Raw genomic sequence first — 20,878 nt, 5'->3', positions numbered from 1 at the left:
ATTAAAAAAGCAATATAGACAGGATTTGAGGGTTTCTACAACTTACTAGCCTCTAGCCGCTAACATGTAGGTCCTGGATAACCTTATCATTGAAAAGAGTATCCATGTCGATCGCCTCGCTGCTCAAACTGCTCCTCCCATCGACCTACCAATATTCCCCCACCCAGGCTGCCAGGGCGAGGTGTGGGAAAGATGGGTCAAAAGGCGGGGCTTATCTAAAAAAGAAGAAGAAGAGCCCCCCTGGCTCTCACCTCCATCACACTGCCCTCAGACGAGTAGAGGGAGGCCAGGACGGAGCGCGACGCCACCTGGAAGCTGTTGGTGGTCCCCCGGTGGTCCAGATCGTGACAGAGACACGCCGTCAGCAGAGACAGGCTCTCCAAGTCACTGCCGGTGGACACATAGAGAACGCGGTCAGCAGACGTCACGGTCGGCAGGCAGATAGACAGACATACGTACTGAGGTCAGCAATGGCAGTATGATCATTGCTGACAGACAGATATATGTACATACAGACACACAGTTAGACACACTCGTATGGACTGGGGCCAGCACTGAGCAAAGAGGTTATAGCAGCTACTAAGCGAAACAGTGATGAGTCTGGAACGATTACTAAGCACATCAGTGCTGCCAGGGGGACTACAGTAAGCGGATGTGCTGAGATAGGGCAGAATAGGCGAGCCCAATGCGGTTCTAAGATAGCGGCGCGGATCTAGCCGAGTATAACAAGGTCTGAGATATCGCTCTTTGGCCGTAACAGTGACGATTTAAGAATTAAAATCGTAAGAAAAAGTACTACATGTTACGATACGGTATAGTAAGAAGCGCGGGTTCAACGAGTACATGAACACACTGACCTATATCGATGTTATCAGCTCTAATCGAAGACAATAACGAAAATAAAAATATCTGTCGGTGCCTTGTTTATGGAGCGGATACACTAAACAAATACAATCGATGTCCGCATGTCACGAAATGCTCTGTGTGGGAACGAAATAGGGCAAAGGGTCCGGCAAAATATGTAAGCACACGACATTGTCATATTTTATCTCTTTTTGAGTGGAAATGAAGAGATGCTACGCAAGACCGATCGTTTAAATGTGGATAACAAATGGCAGGTTTGCGATCAATATCGTAAAATATTGTGTTGGAGATTAATATGACGCTATGATGCTGGTGTTTAATCCGGTGCTACAAATGATAGTCAGACTGGTGGATAATACAACAGGGTCTCCGCTTTGGTAACTAGAACGGTTGCTTCTGCTTTTCCTAGCGAGCGTAGCCCGTGACCGAGTACAGAGTCCCCCTGTCGATTACAGTCACAGGGTCCTCTCGGTGATACTATACCGTGACACAAGTGTCACCGTTATATTGTCAGTGGCTCCTTCAGACCCGTCCGTGTCATTATCATATTGTTCCCGGCCGCTGCCAGTGTCAGTATTAGTGAGATCGTCTACGGCCGCTGAGTGACACCACTCCAGCCGCTGTCATTATCAATGACGGCATCTGTGTGTCGGTAGGTATCAGTGCTATCATCCCCACCGTCGTCAGTGTCAGTAGCAACGTGCGCGGCCGCTTACGGCGGTGACAAAATCAGTGACAATGTCGCTGTAAGTATCAGGCCGTCTCCGTCCGCTGGCGGCACTGACAGACAGTTATAGTACTGGTGTCAGTGACACTATTCCTGTTGCTGACAGTGTAAGTGTTAGTGTCAGTGTCAGTGTCAGTGCCAGCATGAGTGTCACTGTCAGGCCGTGTCCCTCCTCAGCCGTCACTGACAATGTATATATGTATGTATTACAATCATAGACAATCCACACGGGGCGTGGCGATTACAGTCCAGTGCCAGTGACAATGACAGTGACAGTGTCAGTGTCAGTGTCAGCGAGTGTCAGTGTCAGTGACACCGTCTCCCTCCTCATTCCCCACTGACAGTGACCGGCCGGCCGGCAGCGGGCCCGTATCGACTATCGAGTCGTCGGTAGCAGTGTATCGGCGCCGCCAACCGAGCCTCCTCCTACTCCCAGCACCTATCGAGCGACCGGTGCGGCGCCCCAGAGCTCTATAGTCCGGGCCTGCGGAGTCTCTCCGCTCGCCGCTCAGCCACGTGACACGCCCGCACCCGGCGCTACTCAAACAGACAGAAAGAACACACGCATCGGCTGTCGTTTTTCGTAAATGACGACGCTGGTTCTCGGCCGCGCTCTCTTGGTTTGCCGGGATATTTTCGGACTGTACCGGGCTTTTCTGTCTTAGACTAACTGTATCCGAGGGAGGGTGTATTAGTACATTGTATAGTGATATAATGGTTGGAGATCTCGGCTAATTGACACGCTTGGGCCCACAACATTAGCAGAGCCCACGCCGCCCCTAGACCTTGGTTAGAAATAGAGCTCTATTAAATTATCCTTTGTATAAAAACCACGCAACGTGCTGCGAATAGACTTCTGGGAAGCTTTCAGGCACTACTTCAGGCCCAAATGGGAGTCTGAATTGCGCCATCGCTATATCGACCAGTTCCCGCCTCGCCACTGGCCGCCGCCATAGCCCATTCATAACTTCCGCTCAATGTCCCTTCCTGACGACATATCCCATTACCAATACATTAGGTCTTTCCGCCAGTCCCCATGGAGTCGGGCTTCCCCTTCCCTCCCCGCCCCAGTGCGGACCGCATCGCCTCTATACTCACTCTAAACACCTGCTCTCCACCAGCTGCAGATTCTTCAACATGAGGTAGGCAAAGTGTGCCACGGAGTAGGCGTGGCTGAAGTTGTGGTAGGGCGGGTCGCGGTAGCCTTTCCGCACCATCAACACGAACCTGTCGGCAATCGTTCGTCATCACCACCAGCCTGCTGTTACGGCAGCGGTTGTCACACCGCAGAAAGGAAGAACTAGATAGCTAGTAACTGTCCCAGGGCCCTATAACATATAACTTCCAATATCCAGCAGTGAGCGTTAGAAGTGGGGTCAGTTGGGACGCTCGCCAGCGGTCTCCGGGGGCTGACCGCAGCAGTAGCAGCAGCCGCCCGGCCCCCGTCCAGCCAAGTCAGCAGCCGCGTCAACAGAGGTGCTGCCAACTGAGCGGACCGGGGGTGGTCGTCGCGAGGAGGGCGGAGAAGCAGTGACAACAGGGAGGCATTATGACTTTAGGTGTCGGACAGCACCGGACATGCGGCGTATATAAATGATTAATGAACTGGCTTCAGCAGCCTCGGATTACGTCTACAGGGAGGGGTATGCACACTGTGACACGTTGCACGATGGTATAAGGACGGAAAAGACATTCCGAAACTCATCAAAAATGTTATGCGTCGCTTCAGTAATAATAAAATCAACATACCGGGTGCCACCATCCAGTAATTCCACTAAACTGCAACTTCACATTCCGCCTGACATTGACTTCCGCAAAGTGTATAATTAAATTACACATACGAGGGAATTTCCAGTCCTAGACATGTCAATACATCTCTATATCTATCAATATCAATTTATATCTCTACATCAACCCACCTCTAACTCCAAATGTAATAGTCTATACCACAATAGATGTCGTATTGCTACGAGTCTGAGCAGCCCGACGCGGACGGACGAATTTCAACTTATTGTCCCTCTCTTGGGCGCTGAATGGCCCTCACCTGGCCAGAGTGCTCCGCTCGATGCCGAACCGGTGCACCAGCCCGAGGACCCGAACCGGTCCGGTGCACTGTCCCTCACCTGGCCAGAGTACTCCGCTCGATGCCGAACCGATGCACCAGTCCCAGGTCCTCGTACATGGCCAGCACGGCGGCGGGCCACCGGCGCTCCTCCAGGTCGCGCGGGAAGTACTCCCAGGCCGTGAAGGAGGGCGAGTAGCGCGCCACAGAGCCCGTGTTTTCTGCGCACAGCTGGTCAGTCTCCTCCCGCGATACCTAGAACAAAGGGTCGGGTCATGGGGTCAGGTCTTTGGGCCAGACACGGAGAGAAGTCACAGCTGGTCAGTCTCCTCTCGAGATAGATACCTGAGGAGAAGGGGTGAGGTCAGGTGGGAGGTCACAGAGACGGTCACGGGGTCACCGGGCGTTGTGGTAGAATCAGATCACAGGGTCACACAACAGGAGCAAGATACAAGAGGTTACAGGGACAGGTCACAGCCGGTCAATCTCCTCCCGGGATGCCTTGGAAAGACGGCGAGGTCACAGGATCAGATACAGGGTCCTGGACCAGGTCACAGTATCACGTTACAGTTGTTATTCAAACTAACTATGAGGGGAGAACATAGCAGGGCGGGACATGTCAAGTTACGATACAGTGTGCAATGTGATATGAGCATTGAGCACGTGAATGAATTGCAAATGCGTGGAATGTAAATGGAAGAATACGTAAAATCAGCTCCAATGCTACAGTTCATCCCGCGGAACACAAGGGCGTGCTGCCGAACATGGAATATGTATGTGACGAGAGACCACAGCGCGGGTGGCGGGCGCAGACCTGATCTGTCCTCAGAGGTAACAATGGGCTCGGACAGTGGCACACATGTAAACAATGACAGACAATGTATCATACCAGCGGCCGTATACAGCGAACAGACACAGAGTTTATTTTACAGAAGGCTAACGTATGAAGTGACATGGCCCAAATGTTTATTTGATTGTTCACATGTTGTCACGTTGTCAAGTGCGTGCGCTCAAACCAGGACATATTTCGTTCCTAACTATGTGTGGCCCTGGAGTGACACCAGCTTAAAACAGACACCAGCTTAAAACAACCCATGCTGGTCTCATGGACAACAGCCAGCATGGACTAGAGTACTGCAGGACCCACTGCAGCTTTAAACGGGGATTGCCAGTTAGAAATTAGTACACGTTCACGTTCGTTGTAGTACACGTTCTTTATGCCGTTGATCGTTACGTTGTTTCCGATGCAAGTTATTCTACCTACTCGCTTTCACCCAAAGCCATCCGTACTTTACTCGTCCGATGAGCGTGGTTGTCACGGGATGCCCTTCGGCCCCTCCCCTCATACATTCCACTTCCTTCGACCTTACCCACCTGCATGTGGTACATCATGAGCTCGTTGGAGAGCTGGACGCGCTCCTGCGTGTCCATGATCTTGCGGTACATGAAGGAGTTGACCAGCGCGATGCCACAGTAGATGGCAAAGGCCCGCGCCGCCTCCTCGTCAAACCTCGTAAAGTGCGGACCGGTCACCTTGTTGCACAGTTCGGCCACGCCTAGCACTTCCTTGTCGTCCTTGATGGGGAAACACAGGATGTTCCTGTGGACGAGAGAGGGCGGGGGTCAGCGCAGCAGTGGAAAGAGCAACGGGGGATGGTGGGCGTGAGAGCATCGATCACAGACACGGTAAAACATTGGGGGGGGGGGGGGGTAATGAGTCAAAAACTAACCGAAGTCTTCACTACAGTGAATGTTAAATGAAGATCTGGTCATGACGATATAAATAACAATGACCACACACCTCATCCCTGTCAGCACTAAAATGAGAATTAAAGTGTTTCCAGTAGGACCACTAGCCCCTGTCCCCTCAGCGTTTGGACATAATACCGACCGAACCGACCCCGTATTAGCTGAGCCTCGCGGCGTTTAAGACCCAACTCTTCACCAATTCAGCGCGAGATGCGCCCATAGCCGCGCCAACGGTCAGCGAGATGGGCGTGACCTGGATTCCAGAGCTGATGTGCCTCGCCTCACGGGCTCACGGCTGAGGTCGAGCGACCAGTGGCCTCTGCAGGACAGGCCTTCGCGACCGCAGCGGTGTCACGGCGGGTATACCGCCACCATTTACAATGGAGATGGGTCTGTATCTACACTAGGCGAGTTATTCAACTGACCTATACCACAGGCTCGCCTGTTGAGTGAGCAATAGCATGCAATATGTATCACAGCCATGGTGATGCACCACCCACGGTGCATCAACACTTATGGTGATGACATACAGGTAGCAGGCCCACGATAATGGCATGAAACGATGTTGAAATTCAAGGATTAAAACATTCAATAATTATTTTCAAGCAACATCTACCTATTCATTCGGCTCGCTCGTGAGTCGCGTATCGCGTATAAATACATTTCAGAAATACAACCTATTCCTACCTAACAGGCCTGAACGCGATTTAGATCACCTTTCTCAAGACTAAAGACTGACTTTTCTTACGCCTATTTGCTTTACTTTCTTTATTCTGCAAGCATCAATCCGTTCCGTCAATTGACAAATGTTTGAATGGATGGATCCTGTCAATCCGTCTATTCAAACATTCGAATTAAATTTAAAGAAATTAAAAACGTAGACATGTTGACGCTATGTGCAATGTGCATTGAACATATCGTGCGACATAATTCGCAATGTCCCATCACATGGTATTCCTTGTCCATATCCATGCATATAGAGTCAAGCATACAACTTTGGGGATGCTCTGTTGCAATCTTTAGCAAATTGACATATTGCAAAACGGTAGGTTTACATATAGCTTGTGACTGGCATCGTGTCCTTTGCTTAGATATATGGAACATCATGTCAACGTCACTGAGCTGAATAGCGCGTATATTAGTTCGGTTCCGTACGTTTGCACTTATTGACTTCATTCATTTACCGTAAATAATGTTGTAACTGCTTTGAACACAGGGTCAAATCGATGCGATACGACCGTAATCCATCTTCCTATATCGTCACTACTTCTCGGCCCATTAAGCCTCAGCACAATACAATCTAAAAGGGTCCTTCATGCAAAGCGAGTCATTTTGGAATAGGTCAAAGTATATAGGATTAAACTTGCGGTTACTGCATACCGCTGATTTGCGACACAATTCTTAGCGCATGTGGGTACTTAGCATCGCTTAGACCACGGAGACAGTACAAAGTAGCTGTTATATATCCTATTTTCGGGACTGCTGAAGCTACCAGAAACAAGCTACAGCAGATGTCCATTGACGAGAAATGGCAGAGAGGATCAAGGTCCGAGGTCACGTACGCGCAGCGTATGCAGCAGATTACAGTGAAGGGCACACCACATGACGATCTCATCCCATCAGCGTCAGAGTGCCGTCACAGTGTGCCGTTGGAGCTGCGGCCGCGTCACGGCCGCCGTGACGGGAGCGTCACAGTCGGTCCGGGGCCCGTCACGCAGCCGGCGCCCGTAAACACACGCGGCAGCGGTGACGCCATGATGTAGTGTAAACACGGCAGGACGGACTGAGCAGGACACGGCTCACACAGGACTGAGCCGAGTCCGGGACACAGTGGCCAGTGGGCAGAGTCCCGGACACAGACCCGACAGTCAAACCCGGACACAGCTCGTACAGGGTACAACAAGGCTCGGACAGAACCCAGTGCCGGACACAACTCAGACAGAACTAGGTACCGCATACAAACCCGAAAATGGACAGAATTGGGTCCCAGATACGCTGGACAGATGACAGGACGGAGTCCCGGACACAGGCCTGAATACAGACAGAATCGAGTTCCAGATACAGTCCGAACAGATCTCCGGACAGATCTCCGAATACACACCGGCCAGCGGACAGGACAGAGTCCCGGACACAATACCGGCAGATATATTCATTATCCATCCTGTGCGGCGTGGTAACGGAGCAACGGAGAGGTAAGAGGGATGGCACGACCTGCAAATTTTATCTGCGGTGGCCAGACATGCACCAGATAGAACAATATACGAGTACGTGGCTGGAGAATAAGACAATAGCCCATCCCTATCCAAAGGATCTACACGGGTTTGCCGGACATACATACCGGATGGAGAATACTCCAGATCAACACCCGGGATGGGTCGTCACGACTGGGACCGCACCAGGATGCTGGTGTGGTTCGACCCGGTCCTATGGGACCCGAATCACCACCACCACTCAGCACTAACACCACGGAGAGGTGGGCGCCCGCCCGGCCGGCCCGCCGGCGACTGTGCGCCGCCCGCCCCCAACAGCGACTGACGGCGGCGGCGGCGCGCGTGCCGACGACGCGCGTCGAACGCGACGGCGCGCGGCCACCGGTCGGCACCTGGGAGGACCGCACCGGCCCGCGCCAGTCGAAGGTCGCGCTGCCTTTAGAACCTTAGAACATATCCACCAGCATATCACCCACGGCACACAACGGACCTACCTCCATGACATTCAGACTGCAACTACAAACCCACAACAACGTCCCCGGTATACCACCTCAGAATGCCGTAAGGACTACCGCAATACCCTGAGTTCACTGTCCCAACCCGGACCGTCCCCAGGGCACCGTGATGAGTCCGGAACCCCTCCCCCACGCGCACGTCATGTCAGTACCCCCCCCCCCCCCCAGGACACCCCTAACACTACCCCAGGTCACATCCCAGCGCCTGGTAATGACTGCGGCAAAAATAGATCGGGCTCGTTGTGTGCCGGATACGGTCCGAGCCCTGTCCGATAGCCGGGGCACGCCAGGTCACTGTCGCGGGCCATCACGTGCTATTAGAGATACGGCTGCCCCGGAGGACGGCGCGGTTAGAACACGCATACCCTTCTGCGTGCGTCATGCGTGTGGGGGTATGCACGAACGAATGGATAGGACGGAAATGAGCACGCATGGATGGGAGCATAGAAGCCAGAGGGTGAAGAGTGAGAAGTGCGCGCTCGGAACCCGACGGGTCAGAGAAGGGGGGGGGGGGGGGTCGATCGCCCCGGATCCGCCCGGGAAGATTTGAGGCGCAGTAGGCCGTTGGCAATTTGTCGGTCCAGTATCCAATTTTGTTTAATTTGGATGGAAATTTACTTCCAGCAGGCAAACTTCCCATCTGAAACCAAATCACAAATCAAAATAAATCCATCCTCTAAAATAAAAATGGTATATGAACGTCCATTCGAGCCTGGAGCATCCATGATTTACGTTTAGGGAATTCTAGAACCTATAAGCGCGGAACCGTTAGGTCTGGCTCGGTCCAGTGGGGGAAACTGTGGTCAAATCTTCTATTTTTGGAAGCCTTCCATTTTTGGAAGGACCTTCCATAAATGGGTATGCATTTTCCAAAAATGGAAGGCTTCCAAAATTGGAAGGTCTAATCTCAGTGTTCCCAACTGTGATTCACATTCTTTGATTTAAGTTACGGCCTTTTTAAATGTGTAACATTAATAGTTGATTTTGCCATTTATGATCATTGATATAAGGAGAAGCAGCAGTGCTAGTGTTGGTAATACAGGCATGCTATGTCAATGTACATAGTGATATAATAGCATGGTGTCCTGGGGCACTGCTCTCTTTTTCTACTTCTAGCCCGCGCACCGACGGGGGTCTGCGCCAACTTAGTACCGACGGGGGGGGGGGGGCGGATGACCGCCCCCCCCCTGAGATCTCGAGAACGAAGCAAGATAGCGACAAGCGGTAAACGGCATCGGATACGCACAGTCAAGATCTACAATTTTTACTAAGGTCATTTTCAGGTCAGGTCAAAGATGACGTCACAGGGGTCGAAAAAGTCAAAATGGCGGCGCTAAATATGGAGAGAGTTTTTCTCGAATAACTTTCGAATTAGTCAAGATAGGAACAAACTAAGGTCATCATCGTGATCCTCTCGTCAATCCGCATCGAATGATATATATGTTGACCTCGAAAGGTCAAGGTCAAAGGTTGACCTCAGGTCACGTGACCTCGAGGTCATCATGTATATCATTCGATGCGTCTTGACGAGCTGAACACAATGAGACCATCCACGCGTCTGTATCTTGTTCCTGTACGGAGTTATTGGCCAAAAACCTTTGGTGACCTTTGATGACGTCACATGACCTCACAGCTGCCCAACAGCAAAACAGACCTCAAGGTAGTGAAGGTTGACCGTATATGAAGTCATGTATGGTATATGGGGCCATTCCGACCCGTTTTAGTGGTAAAAACAGGGAGTTGATTTTTCCCCCATTGACTTATAATGGGGAGGTCGCAAAATTGACCTGACCTTAGGTCACCGATATCAAAATTCCGAGATATACAAATTATAGCTACTAATGACCTTATAACATCCTGCGACTTTCAAAGGCCTCCGACATCTACTGTAGCTCTGGCACGGTGACAAAGTTGCAAAAAAGTGACTTGAGGTTGGGTCATTCAAAGTGACCTGGTGACCTGACCTTGAAAGGTAGGAGGTTCAAACTTGCACACCATGTGTAAAATTGATAAGGGAATAGTCATACCAAATTTCGCGGCGCTACGCGCCGCGGTTTTCCCGCTATTCGCGAAAAACCTCAGGGGGGGGCGGATATCCGCCCCCCCCCCCCGTCGGTGCGCGGGCTAGAGGACACATAGAAATTCAGAAGAGAAAACAGCTGGTCAATAACCAACCAGGAGGAACACAGCTATAGCCCTGACAAAAAATGGTTTAAATTAAACTTACTATTCCTCATATAAATTGAAGATTCATGCTCCTTCGATAGAAAGTAACACGAAAAACGGCGCAGCAACGCCTATTTAATTCGTCCCATATTCCGGAAAAAAACATTGAAAAATGACGAGACCTCCACCCAAATGTTTGGCAAAAGCCTTAAAAAATTGAAATCAACCACACAATATGCTAATAAATGCAGAAAACGGCAACAAATACAAGTTTTACTCGCCACTACACTCCCGAAACCGCCGCACTCTGTCCAGACAATTCCGCACTGTAAATAAAGTCGGCGGTATCGAACAAGCATGGCCCGTCACTAAAGTACTTTTAAGGATATTTACTTTTCGTTTTTGATGCTTTTTGCTTACAAAATGTTTGATAAAGTCTTATAAAACCATCGTTTGTCGGTAAATTTTTGTCAATTTTCCACGACTCATTACTTTGAAAAATTACCTAAAATACATCCACGCTAGGATTTAGGCATCCACGCTAGATTATGGACACTTCACTATGGCGAATAGAAAGCGACCAGGGGCGATAGTCGCATTTGCCTCATGTTCGGCGGAAATCGGTAAGTTCCAACATATGCGCAACATTTTCTATATTTGGGTACGATGACGTCGTCAGCGTACCCATTTTTGGAAGGTGCGTACCCATATATAGAAAATCCTTCCAAAAATGGAAGGCTTTCTAAAAATGGAAGATTTGACCACAGTTTCCCCGACTGGGTCGTGAAGAAGCGCAATTCTAAAGAAACTGCTTTAAGTAGGTAGTATTGGTTTGGTGATCTGTACAGTAGGTCTATTAAAAAAGTCCCCCGCACCAGTGGGCGCTGCCTTCGCTGAGCCGAACCCCCGTCTGCCTGTCCCATATCGCGCCGGGCTCAGGTCAGGTAGGGTCAGCGGGACCGCTCGGTCCGGCCCGCGGGCGGTGGACGGGCGGCCGGTAACGCTTTCCACCAGCCAGCTGTAGAATCCAACAAACGGGACGGCCACCGCTCAGCGCAGCGAAACCGGTGTTAAAGAATGGCAGTAGATGTTCATGGCCACAATGATTATGAGATAGTCATTGTTAGCCCGTGCCCCACAGGAATGCCTAGACTCTCACGCCCTGTTGGAGGGGAACTGGGGATTGAGCATCATTCTTATAACTCAGCCTTGGGCATTTAAGTGATATTCGAAGTAGCGTCAAAAGGAGCAAAAAGAAGAAAAAAAATACTTCAGACAATTTTGGATCAGGTCATAACCAGAGGTCATGTCACTAGAGGTAGAGGTCATCGATGGTAAAATTTTGCTTAGACAGGGTGCGTTGCGCGCACCGGTGCATTGGGTTTCCAATTTCCATGGAAACATCAACAGACTTGGAAGCTCGCAACAGGGGCGCGGGAACTACTTTCCGACTGGGGGCACCATAATAGAGATCAACCTAGGGTCCCCCAAATCTAGTTTTCTCACCGGTTTTAGGCCACTTAATTTTCATCCCTCGGCTTTTTCAATAAAATAAAACATTTGCAAAAAAGTGTGGTATTCCGTCTCAAAGCTGTGGGGGCACCGCTCCCACGGCCCCAGAGTTGGGGGGGGGGGGCAAGCTGCCCCCACTGCCCCCCCCCGGCTCCCGCGCCTATGGCTCGCAAGTCGCAACGCTAGCGTGGAGCCGAATTCATATCAACCGCCGCAACAATGCAGCAGCGCAGCGCAGCATGCTGCAGCGCGGGGCCGTGAAACACCGCCCAGGGCTATCCATGTGTCAGGGCAATCCAACCCACGGGATGGGCTCTGTCCCAGCGGAGCATGACTGGTCCAGGACTCCCGCCCAGGCCCCCTGTCTCCCCCTAATTCCTATCATCCTTCCCACTCTGAAATCGACCGAAAGAGCCTAACCTAACACAACAATCAGCTCGTTTACCGCTATGTCTGAAATCTGAATAATATTGTCAGATTTAATTAGGGTCAACGGCTTAGCATGTAAATAACAACAAATGCCACCATCGGTATTATGAGAAAACCAATTGCTTTTCCACAAACATTTGAAAGTTTTTAGCTTAAAACTTGCATGAAATTAATTTTACCAGCCTCGTGTTCCTCTTATCAAAACGCTTCGAATGAATCAAAAGTTGATATTTAAAGGTCATTTGAAAAATTTGGCCTATGTTCAAAGACATGACCTGACCAGAAATGGTCATAATGCATAGCAGGATATTGGATCCGTATCGTGGAACTTCGCAAACACTTCAGATGATTTCATAACTTAAGCATGTCTATCAAAAATAATTATTACATGGCTCATATGTAAGCTGGGTGTGTGAACATGCTTGCGAGTATGTCGAACGCAACTGATAATGTTCTGTTGGCCACAATTTCTATATTTAATTTATCCTCCCGAATTTCATATTTTTGTTAATGACACCTTGACGATGTCGAGAAAAAACGCTTAGGAGATTTAACAGCCTGAGATACATTCAGTATAAGGAAGGTTCAAGGGTGCTAGATTCCTTCCGTCCTAGCTATCTTCAGGAAAAACCAATCCGCATCGCCCCTAGTCTTCATGCTTCCCTCTCAGGACTGGAGGTCACCCCACCAGCCAACCTGTAGTTGATGTCGCCGTCGGATCCATTCCAGGACACATAATCCTCTTCGGGTGACCGTTTGGGAGACCGCTGGACCGTCCCGACAGGGCAATCGTCCCACGGGAACAGTCTCGCTTCCGCAGATCACTGTCGCTGGCTCGCACAACCCAATTAGGTACTACACCACAGCATAGTTATGTCATAGCTCTGCAAGGACCTTTTCAGACCGAAAAAGATGGCCCCCAACAAAACAAACAATTTTCTCATTCAGTATTGTATCTCATTAAGCACCACATGTTTTCAGAGTGTTTATTATGCGTTCCGTCCAAAAAAGCGCAGTTCAATTTTCTCCCATTGACTTGAGCGGTTGAGCGATCTCAAAATTGACCCGGCCTTTCTGTCAACAATGTCAAACTTGCAAAGTAAACGTTTCAAATACATATACTGTTGCCCATTAAAATCGCTGAAAGTTCTGAAGCGATCGGTTAGTCGGTATATTTAGATATGATGAGCACAGGAACTTTCCTTGAGGTAAGGTCACTTGACATAACCTGATGTTATGAGTTATGACCTTGAATTGAAAGACTTGGGCGGGAAAAAATGGGCCATTTGAAAATCTTAAAATGCTAGATTTTAACAATAATTGCAAACACTATCCCGGCCAAATAGTGAGTGAGAAGAAAGCGATTCCCCGTTTAGCTCCTATAATTGCGCTAGCTGCTAGAGCCTCGCGGAAAAAAACGAGCGCTTGCGTCGTTACGTGACGCAGCGACTGGCACCCCATTTTAAAATATCAGTGACCTCTTAGGGCAGGTCGAGGGCCCCAAGGCATTTGATCGGTTCTTGGTAAATAACTAAACGCATTATCGTCATTTCGATAAATCGTGTTTTCTGTTCTCAGACGCGTCGACTTATATGCTTTTTTGTTTAGGTGAAGCAATTTAGGATGTTTACCTCAAGTCAATGTCATGTTAGGGCAACGCAGGTCACGAAGCTGTTGAAAAGAGGACATGTTGCATAACATTTGGTTCGGCAAGTCTTGCAAAGTCCATTGATGGCTGTCCCGACTGGCTAGCTCAATTTTGATCGGGAGTTATTGACGAAATACTCCTATGACCCTAGTGACGTCATAAATGACGTCACGCAAGGTGAACAATGCAAAAGTGAAGCATTAGACCTTGCCAAGAATGTATGAAGTCACGATTTCATGTGCTTGAGGTATAGTTTCAGATCATTTCCGACGCCAGATTAACAGTTTCCATAATTCCCCATTATGCTTATACGACACTAAGTGCATTGCGGATTGCATCATTTTATAACCGACAACCCTGCAGAGGTTTACCTAAGACGTCATAGTTCAGTGACCTGACCTGAAAACGTGGTTGATGTCAAGTGATCCGGCTTGAATGAAATGTAAGGCATGTGAAATGTCAGCCTTCTATCATCAGTGTGCTTTGAGCTACCGCAAAAAAAAAATGCATGGTGGTGGCATCCACCCCTTCTTCTCGGCCGGCGGGGGTTAAACCTCGCTTCGAATTATTGGAGCTAATGATGTGACCGAAAACAAAGCATTATTCTGTGTATAGAACGGCCGCTGACTTGTTGGACAGGATCCCCAATCTTAATTCGCTAGATCTAGCGAATCACATACCTACCGAGTATTTTATTCCCATCTATGGGAATAAAATACTCGGTATGTGATACATATAGTTATACCCCTCGATTTGCCCTCGCGCTAAGTCTATTCTAATCATCAGTGTCGCTTTTTTATCCGAGATGATGTCGCCGCTAAACGGGTTGTTTTGTTTGCTTGCTTGCGCTGAATGGCCATTACAGATTATTGAAGGATTATGATAAAATAGGGATGGGGCAAGGGAGGATATGCACTGCAGGTGTTTAATTAAGATCACAAAGGCATCATTTCCGGCATCGTGCAGAGTCATTATCTTCCCCTCCTCTGCACTGCGGCATCTCTGCGCCCCACACACGGCGTCCTCACTCCACGGCCGGCCGGCGCCAACTGACTCACTCGCCGGGCGCCGCGACCTGACCCGTGTCGCTGCCGCGGCCTGCGCAATAGAGTCGGGGCTGGAATCCGGGGGTTCGGCCGGCCGGCCGCCTCTGGAGCGGGGGACTTTTTTAGTAGACCTACTGTACCTACTGGCATTATAGGTCAGCATACCAATACAAATTATTGGCATATCAACCCACACCCATCCACGGAAAATTTTCATATATATATACAGAAATGATACCTATTTCACGTGCACAAACTATCAATATATCAAATTTAGAGCACACAGTCACGGTGTCATATCCACGAACCAGCAGCCCGCCGCTCCAGCACTCACCCGCTGACCAGTCCGTCTGTCCGCCGGCCACCCGCCCTCCACCACGGCCCACTGGCACCGGCCACCGGCCGCCGGCGCGCTCCCGTGTCTCAAACTGACCGCGGCGCCGGCCAGCCTGCCGGACCCCGCGCCAGTGCCCGCCCACTGGGGCTTCCCTAATACAACGCTACCACCGCCACCGCCGCCACAACGCCGCCGCCGCCGCCGCCCGGACTACTGACGAATCAATATCACAAGGCTCAGCGAGCCGCCTCACTATCGGCCGGTCAGCTCCGCTGCTGGCCACAACCAAGCCACAACATCCAGTCGGCTTGTTATTGATACCGACCGTGCAGATAGGCATAGCGGGTAGACGGCTGGTTATCACTCAGGACCGTAAGGCCATGCCATGGAATGGATGGTAGTCCACAGTTATCTCTGACGGTAGCACCGCACTGGTAGCCGCAGAGGCTTCTGTTGTTGGGGGGGGGGGGGGCACGCTACGGAGATGCCCCCCCCCCCTACCCCTTCTGATAAGCAGATTTGAAACATTACGCTTGTGACAGCGTAGAGAATGGAACACACTCTTTTGCCCCAAACCCACTTTCATGCCCGGCTAGATTCGTTGGCGAGTGGTAGCATCGTCAGAAAACATTCAACAGATCTTCGGAACTTCCAAAGCGCTTTCGTTAGCATGTCTACAAATTTGACCTCAGGTCATAGTCGTGACCTGACCAGGTCATAGTCGTGACCGGACCAGGCCATAGTCGTGACTATGACCTGGTCATAGTCGTGACCATAGGGGTAGGCAGAAGCCTGCCACTAATTAGGGTATATTCTGGGTTCATGGTCATGCGGGGAAAATAGAGGACCGTGGTACCCATGTATCGTTTGTAAGTGTTTTATCCTTGCCTGCATCACTCCCAGCTAGGTACACCTCTGTCCTGATGCTTCCTTCCTTGTACTTTCAGATGTGTTGGTCATTGCTGTCAAATACAATCCGAAGCAAATGACTGAGGTCTATTTATGACCAACACATCATCGTCGCTGACGCGCCTCAAACCCCTGGACTGGGACCTGTGAAGCTCACCCAACCAGACACGCCTGCGGAACCATGTCTGTCAGTTGTCCCTACCAGGACTGTACCTGGGCTTCAGATGAGCCAGACAAAGCACTCCTAGCCATCCTCCTACAAATGCATGAGAGATCGGCTCATCCAACCCCTGCAGCTCCTGCAACCATGGGCACTACCCCTGCATCTGCCCCAGTAGAACGTGTCAAGCGTCCCATTGTCACTGGTGGTGGCACTGAGGAAGACTGGGGGTATTTCATCCAGAGGTGGACTGTGTACAAGTCCGCCACGAGGATCACGGGGCCAGATATTGTGTACCAACTGCTGGACTGCTGTGATGAAACCCTGCGCAGGGACCTCGCACGGACATATGGTGATATGTCCACCTGTACTGAAACCACAGTGGTGGCCAACATCAAGAAACTGGCTGTCCGGGCTGAAAACGTGCTGGTCGCCCGTGATGCGCTTCACAGCGCCCACCAGGATCGTGACGAGCCCGTGCGAACATTCTGTGCCCGCCTGAAGGGCATCGCAGGTACGTGCCGCTACGCCATCCAGTGCAACTGCGAGATCCCGACGACCGTCGACTACAGTCACGTCATGGTCCGAGATGCACTCATACGTGGGGTCTATGATCCAGAGATCAAGCTGTCTCTGCTTTCAGAGAAAGATGAAACTACATCACTCGAGGAAACTGTCCGTTTCATCGAGGCCCGTGAAGGAGGTAAACTGTCTGCCCAACGCCTGCAAAATGTGTCCACCACAGCAACCGCTCCTACAGCAGCTGGTGTCAGCACATTCAGGAAACAGCAGCGGCACTGCCTCTCAAGCCCCACCACAGTCGGCCCACCACCACCACCACAACAACCTTGTGGACATTGTGGGAAGCATGGCCACTCTCAGGAACGGGAGGCACGTATAGCGAGCTGCCCCGCCTACGGTCACTCCTGTACCAGATGTGGTAAACTACACCACTTCGAAAATGTGTGCCGCTCACAGCTTCCAAGCCCAAGGCGAGCAGGGACCATCCGCCGCGCATCATCTCAAGGTGTGCGTGCGAGTCAGCACCGCACACAAGATTCGGCCACTGCGATCGCCGCAGTCGAGCCAGCTGACTCCGACCCATTTGATGTGCTCTGCAGTGTCAGGGAGACCACCTCGTCGTCAGAGGCCAGTCGTGCGACGCCAGTTGTCCATGTCCACGAAGCGCCCTCCGTGTCAGGAAACCACCCAGTCACGTTGGGAAACAGCGCCAACGAGGCTACCTCTTCGTCAGGGGACAGCCACGGGGAGGTCACCCTTGACCACCACGTGTACAACTCCCTCCTGGACACTTGGGAGAAGCGCCCTTCGGCACCGCAGCCAACAGTACGAGTGTTTGTCAGACACTACCCCAGCGACACCCGCGCCCTGGGCGTCGCGTCTACACTGCGTCGACCCACCCCTGCACCTGCCATCTACGCCGTGGCGGACACCGGATGCCAGTCCTGCCTCGCCGGAACTCACCTGCTACGCTCCCTGGGACTAACCGAGCAGCACCTCACCCCCGTCAAGCTGCAGATGACTGCCGCCAACAACGCCCCCATCACTATCCGAGGCGCGCTGGCCATGCGGATATCTGACACGCGGGAACCAGGCGGCGTGGAGACCAGGCAGATGGTATACTTCACGGACGCAACGGACAAGTTCTTCCTGTCCAGAGGAGCATGCGAGGCGCTGGGCGTCATCGGAGCCGACTTCCCGCGGACGGGGCTCCCCGACGATGTGAAGTCAGGAACTACAACCGCATCATGTGATTCCACCTCGTCGGAATCCTGCTTGACCGCAGCATGTGACTGCCCTCGACGCCAGCTACCGCCACCTCTCCCACAAGCCCCACCGTATCCTCCAACGGACGAAAACAGGGAGAAGATCGAGGACTGGCTTCTCAGGTACTACTCCTCAAGCACCTTCAATGTGTGCAGCCACCAGCCCCTCCCCACCATGGAGGGCCCACCACTTCGATTGATGGTGGACCCAGATGCGCAGCCAGTTGCGCATCACAAACCCATACCGGTACCAATACACTGGCAAGACGACGTGAAGGCTGGCCTCGACCAGGACTGCAGGCTTGGCGTCATCGAAGAGGTACCGCCGAGCACGCCAGTCACCTGGTGCCATCGAATGGTCATCAGCCCGAAGAAAAACGGCAAGCCCCGCCGTACCGTCGACCTCCAGGACCTCAACGCCCACGCAACACGAGAGACTCATCACACCCAATCCCCCTTTCAACAAGCTCGTGCCGTACCTCGTGGAACCAAGAAGACGGTATGCGACGCCTGGAACGGATATCACGCCGTTCCACTCCATCCGGACGATAGACACCTGACGACCTTCATCACACCCTGGGGTCGGTACCGATACCGTGTGGCTCCACAGGGTTATGTAGCGTCGGGCGATGGCTACACGAGACGGTTCGACGCCATCGTTGCGGACATACCTAACAAAACGAAATGCGTGGACGACACACTCCTCTGGGCTTCGAGCATGGAGGAAGCCTTCCACCAGACCGTACAGTGGCTCGACACATGTGGCCGTCACGGTATCGTCCAGAATCCATCGAAGTTCTGCTTCGCTCAAGACGTCGTCAACTTCGCCGGCTTCGAGATCACACCGACGACCGTCCGACCATGTCCAAAGATGCTGCAAGCCATCGAGGCGTTCCCCACTCCGCGCAACCTAACGGATGTCCGTAGCTGGTTCGGTCTCATCAACCAGGTAGCGTACGCTTTCGCATCAGCCGACTACATGAAGCCATACCGAGACCTCCTGAAACCCGGCCGTCCATTCAGTTGGACTGCAGAGATCGACGAAATCTTCCGCCGATCAAAGACGGAGATCCTGAAACAGATCGAAACTGGCGTGGAAATCTTTGACACATCACTCCCCACCTGCCTTGTGACCGACTGGTCAAAAGACGGCATCGGATACTGGCTGTTCCAAAAACACTGTGGCTGCAGCGGACGCCGTCCCTTCTGCTGCCGCCTCGGATGGCGCGTGGTACTGGTGGGTAGCCGCTTCACCCACGGTGCAGAGGCCCGCTACGCACCAGTGGAGGGTGAAGCCCTAGCTGTTGTCGACGCCCTGAACAAGGCCCGTCACTTCACCCTGGGCTGCTCCGATCTCATCGTCGCCGTCGACCACCGGCCCCTTCTGAAGATCCTAGGGGACCGTTCCCTGGAAGACATTTCCAACCCCCGACTGCGCAATCTAAAAGAAAAGAGCCTCCGTTTCCGATTCAGCGTCGTCCACATCCCTGGAGTGCGCAACACCGCAGCCGACGCCCTGTCCCGGCACCCAGTCGGTGCTGCGGAGCCTCCAGACCTACCCGATGACGTAGCTGCATCCACGATCTCTGCCGGTCTTCCGGGCGCACGCCCGGCCCCCATCTGCGAGATCCTCCCGGACTCTCGGTGTCACGTGAACGACACTGATGATGAGCAGTGCTCTATCCTGTGCGCTTCATCCACACTCGAACTTATACGGTCTATCACATGGGATGACGTACGGGCCGCCACTGCCAGCGATCCAGATATGAGAACCCTATCCGACTTCATCCACGACGGTTTTCCAGCCACCGCAGCTGAGATGCCGCCGGCTGTTCGCCCTTACTATCGATACCGAGAGAAACTGAGCGACTACGATGGCGTGCTCCTCTACGACGACAGGGTCGTTATACCGACTTCCCTACGTGATCGCACTCTTCAAGCACTTCACGCCGCCCATCAAGGAGTGACAATGATGGATGCACGGGCCGGGAGCTCGTTCTTTTGGCCTGGCATGTCTATGGCTATTGAGAACACGCGTTCACGGTGCGAGGCATGTAACCGCAACGCCCCGTCTCAGCCATCGTCCCCACCCACGCCTCCGCTCCTCCCAGCGTACCCATTTCAAGCTATCTGTGCCGACTACTTTTCTCACAACGGCCACCACTATCTGGTGGCTGTGGACCGTTACAGTAACTGGCCTATCGTGGAGGAGTCTGCGGACGGCTCCAAGGGCCTCATCGCTGCACTGCGGCGCATCTTTGTCACGTTTGGCATCAGTGACGAGCTATCATCCGACGGTGGCCCGGAGTTCACAGCAACTGCCACTCAGCAGTTCCTCCGTGATTGGGGAGTACGGCATCGCCTATCCTCTGTAGGATTCCCCCACAGTAACAGCCGAGCGGAGATAGCAGTCAAAACCGTCAAGCGACTGATATCAGACAGTTCACTGCCAGATGGTAGTCTGGACACAGATCGTTTTCAGCGTGCCGTACTACAATACCGCAACACGCCGGACCGCGACACTCGCATGTCGCCCGCCCAAGTTATCTTCGGACGGCCGATCAGGGATTTTATCCCAATCCATCCCGGAAAATACCAGCCCCACAGCACATGGCGGGAGACCCTCGCCTACCGCGAAGAGGCACTTCGCAACCGTCACATGAGGACGCACGAGCGGCTCTCCGAACACACTCGGATGTTGCCCCCACTCGTCGTCGGTGACACAGTGCGTCTTCAAAACCTCATAGGTCCGCACCC

At 52.0% G+C, this 20,878-nt stretch overlaps 1 protein-coding gene across 6 annotated transcripts in view; it reads right to left on the bottom strand.

The window, feature by feature from the left end:
* LOC122369821 (cGMP-dependent 3',5'-cyclic phosphodiesterase-like) overlaps positions 1-20,878 on the bottom strand; it is a 79,119-nt gene that overhangs the window by 7,911 nt on the left and 50,330 nt on the right. For all 6 annotated transcript variants that reach the window (XM_043344866.1, XM_043344868.1, XM_043344865.1 and 3 more), the window contains 4 exons: positions 5,028-5,253; positions 3,715-3,908; positions 2,690-2,818; positions 252-387 (listed from right to left, as the gene is read on the bottom strand). In XM_043344866.1, the coding sequence (XP_043200801.1) occupies positions 252-387; positions 2,690-2,818; positions 3,715-3,908; positions 5,028-5,253 (685 nt within the window). The remainder of the gene's footprint in view (positions 1-251; positions 388-2,689; positions 2,819-3,714; positions 3,909-5,027; positions 5,254-20,878) is intronic.

Source organism: Amphibalanus amphitrite, unplaced genomic scaffold (genome assembly GCF_019059575.1).
Source record: "Amphibalanus amphitrite isolate SeventyFive unplaced genomic scaffold, NRLGWU_Aamphi_draft 001076F_arrow, whole genome shotgun sequence".
Lineage (NCBI taxonomy): Eukaryota > Metazoa > Arthropoda > Thecostraca > Balanomorpha > Balanidae > Amphibalanus > Amphibalanus amphitrite.
The sequence above is the reverse complement of the archived record's forward strand: the minus strand, read 5'-3'. Positions and strand labels throughout refer to the sequence as shown.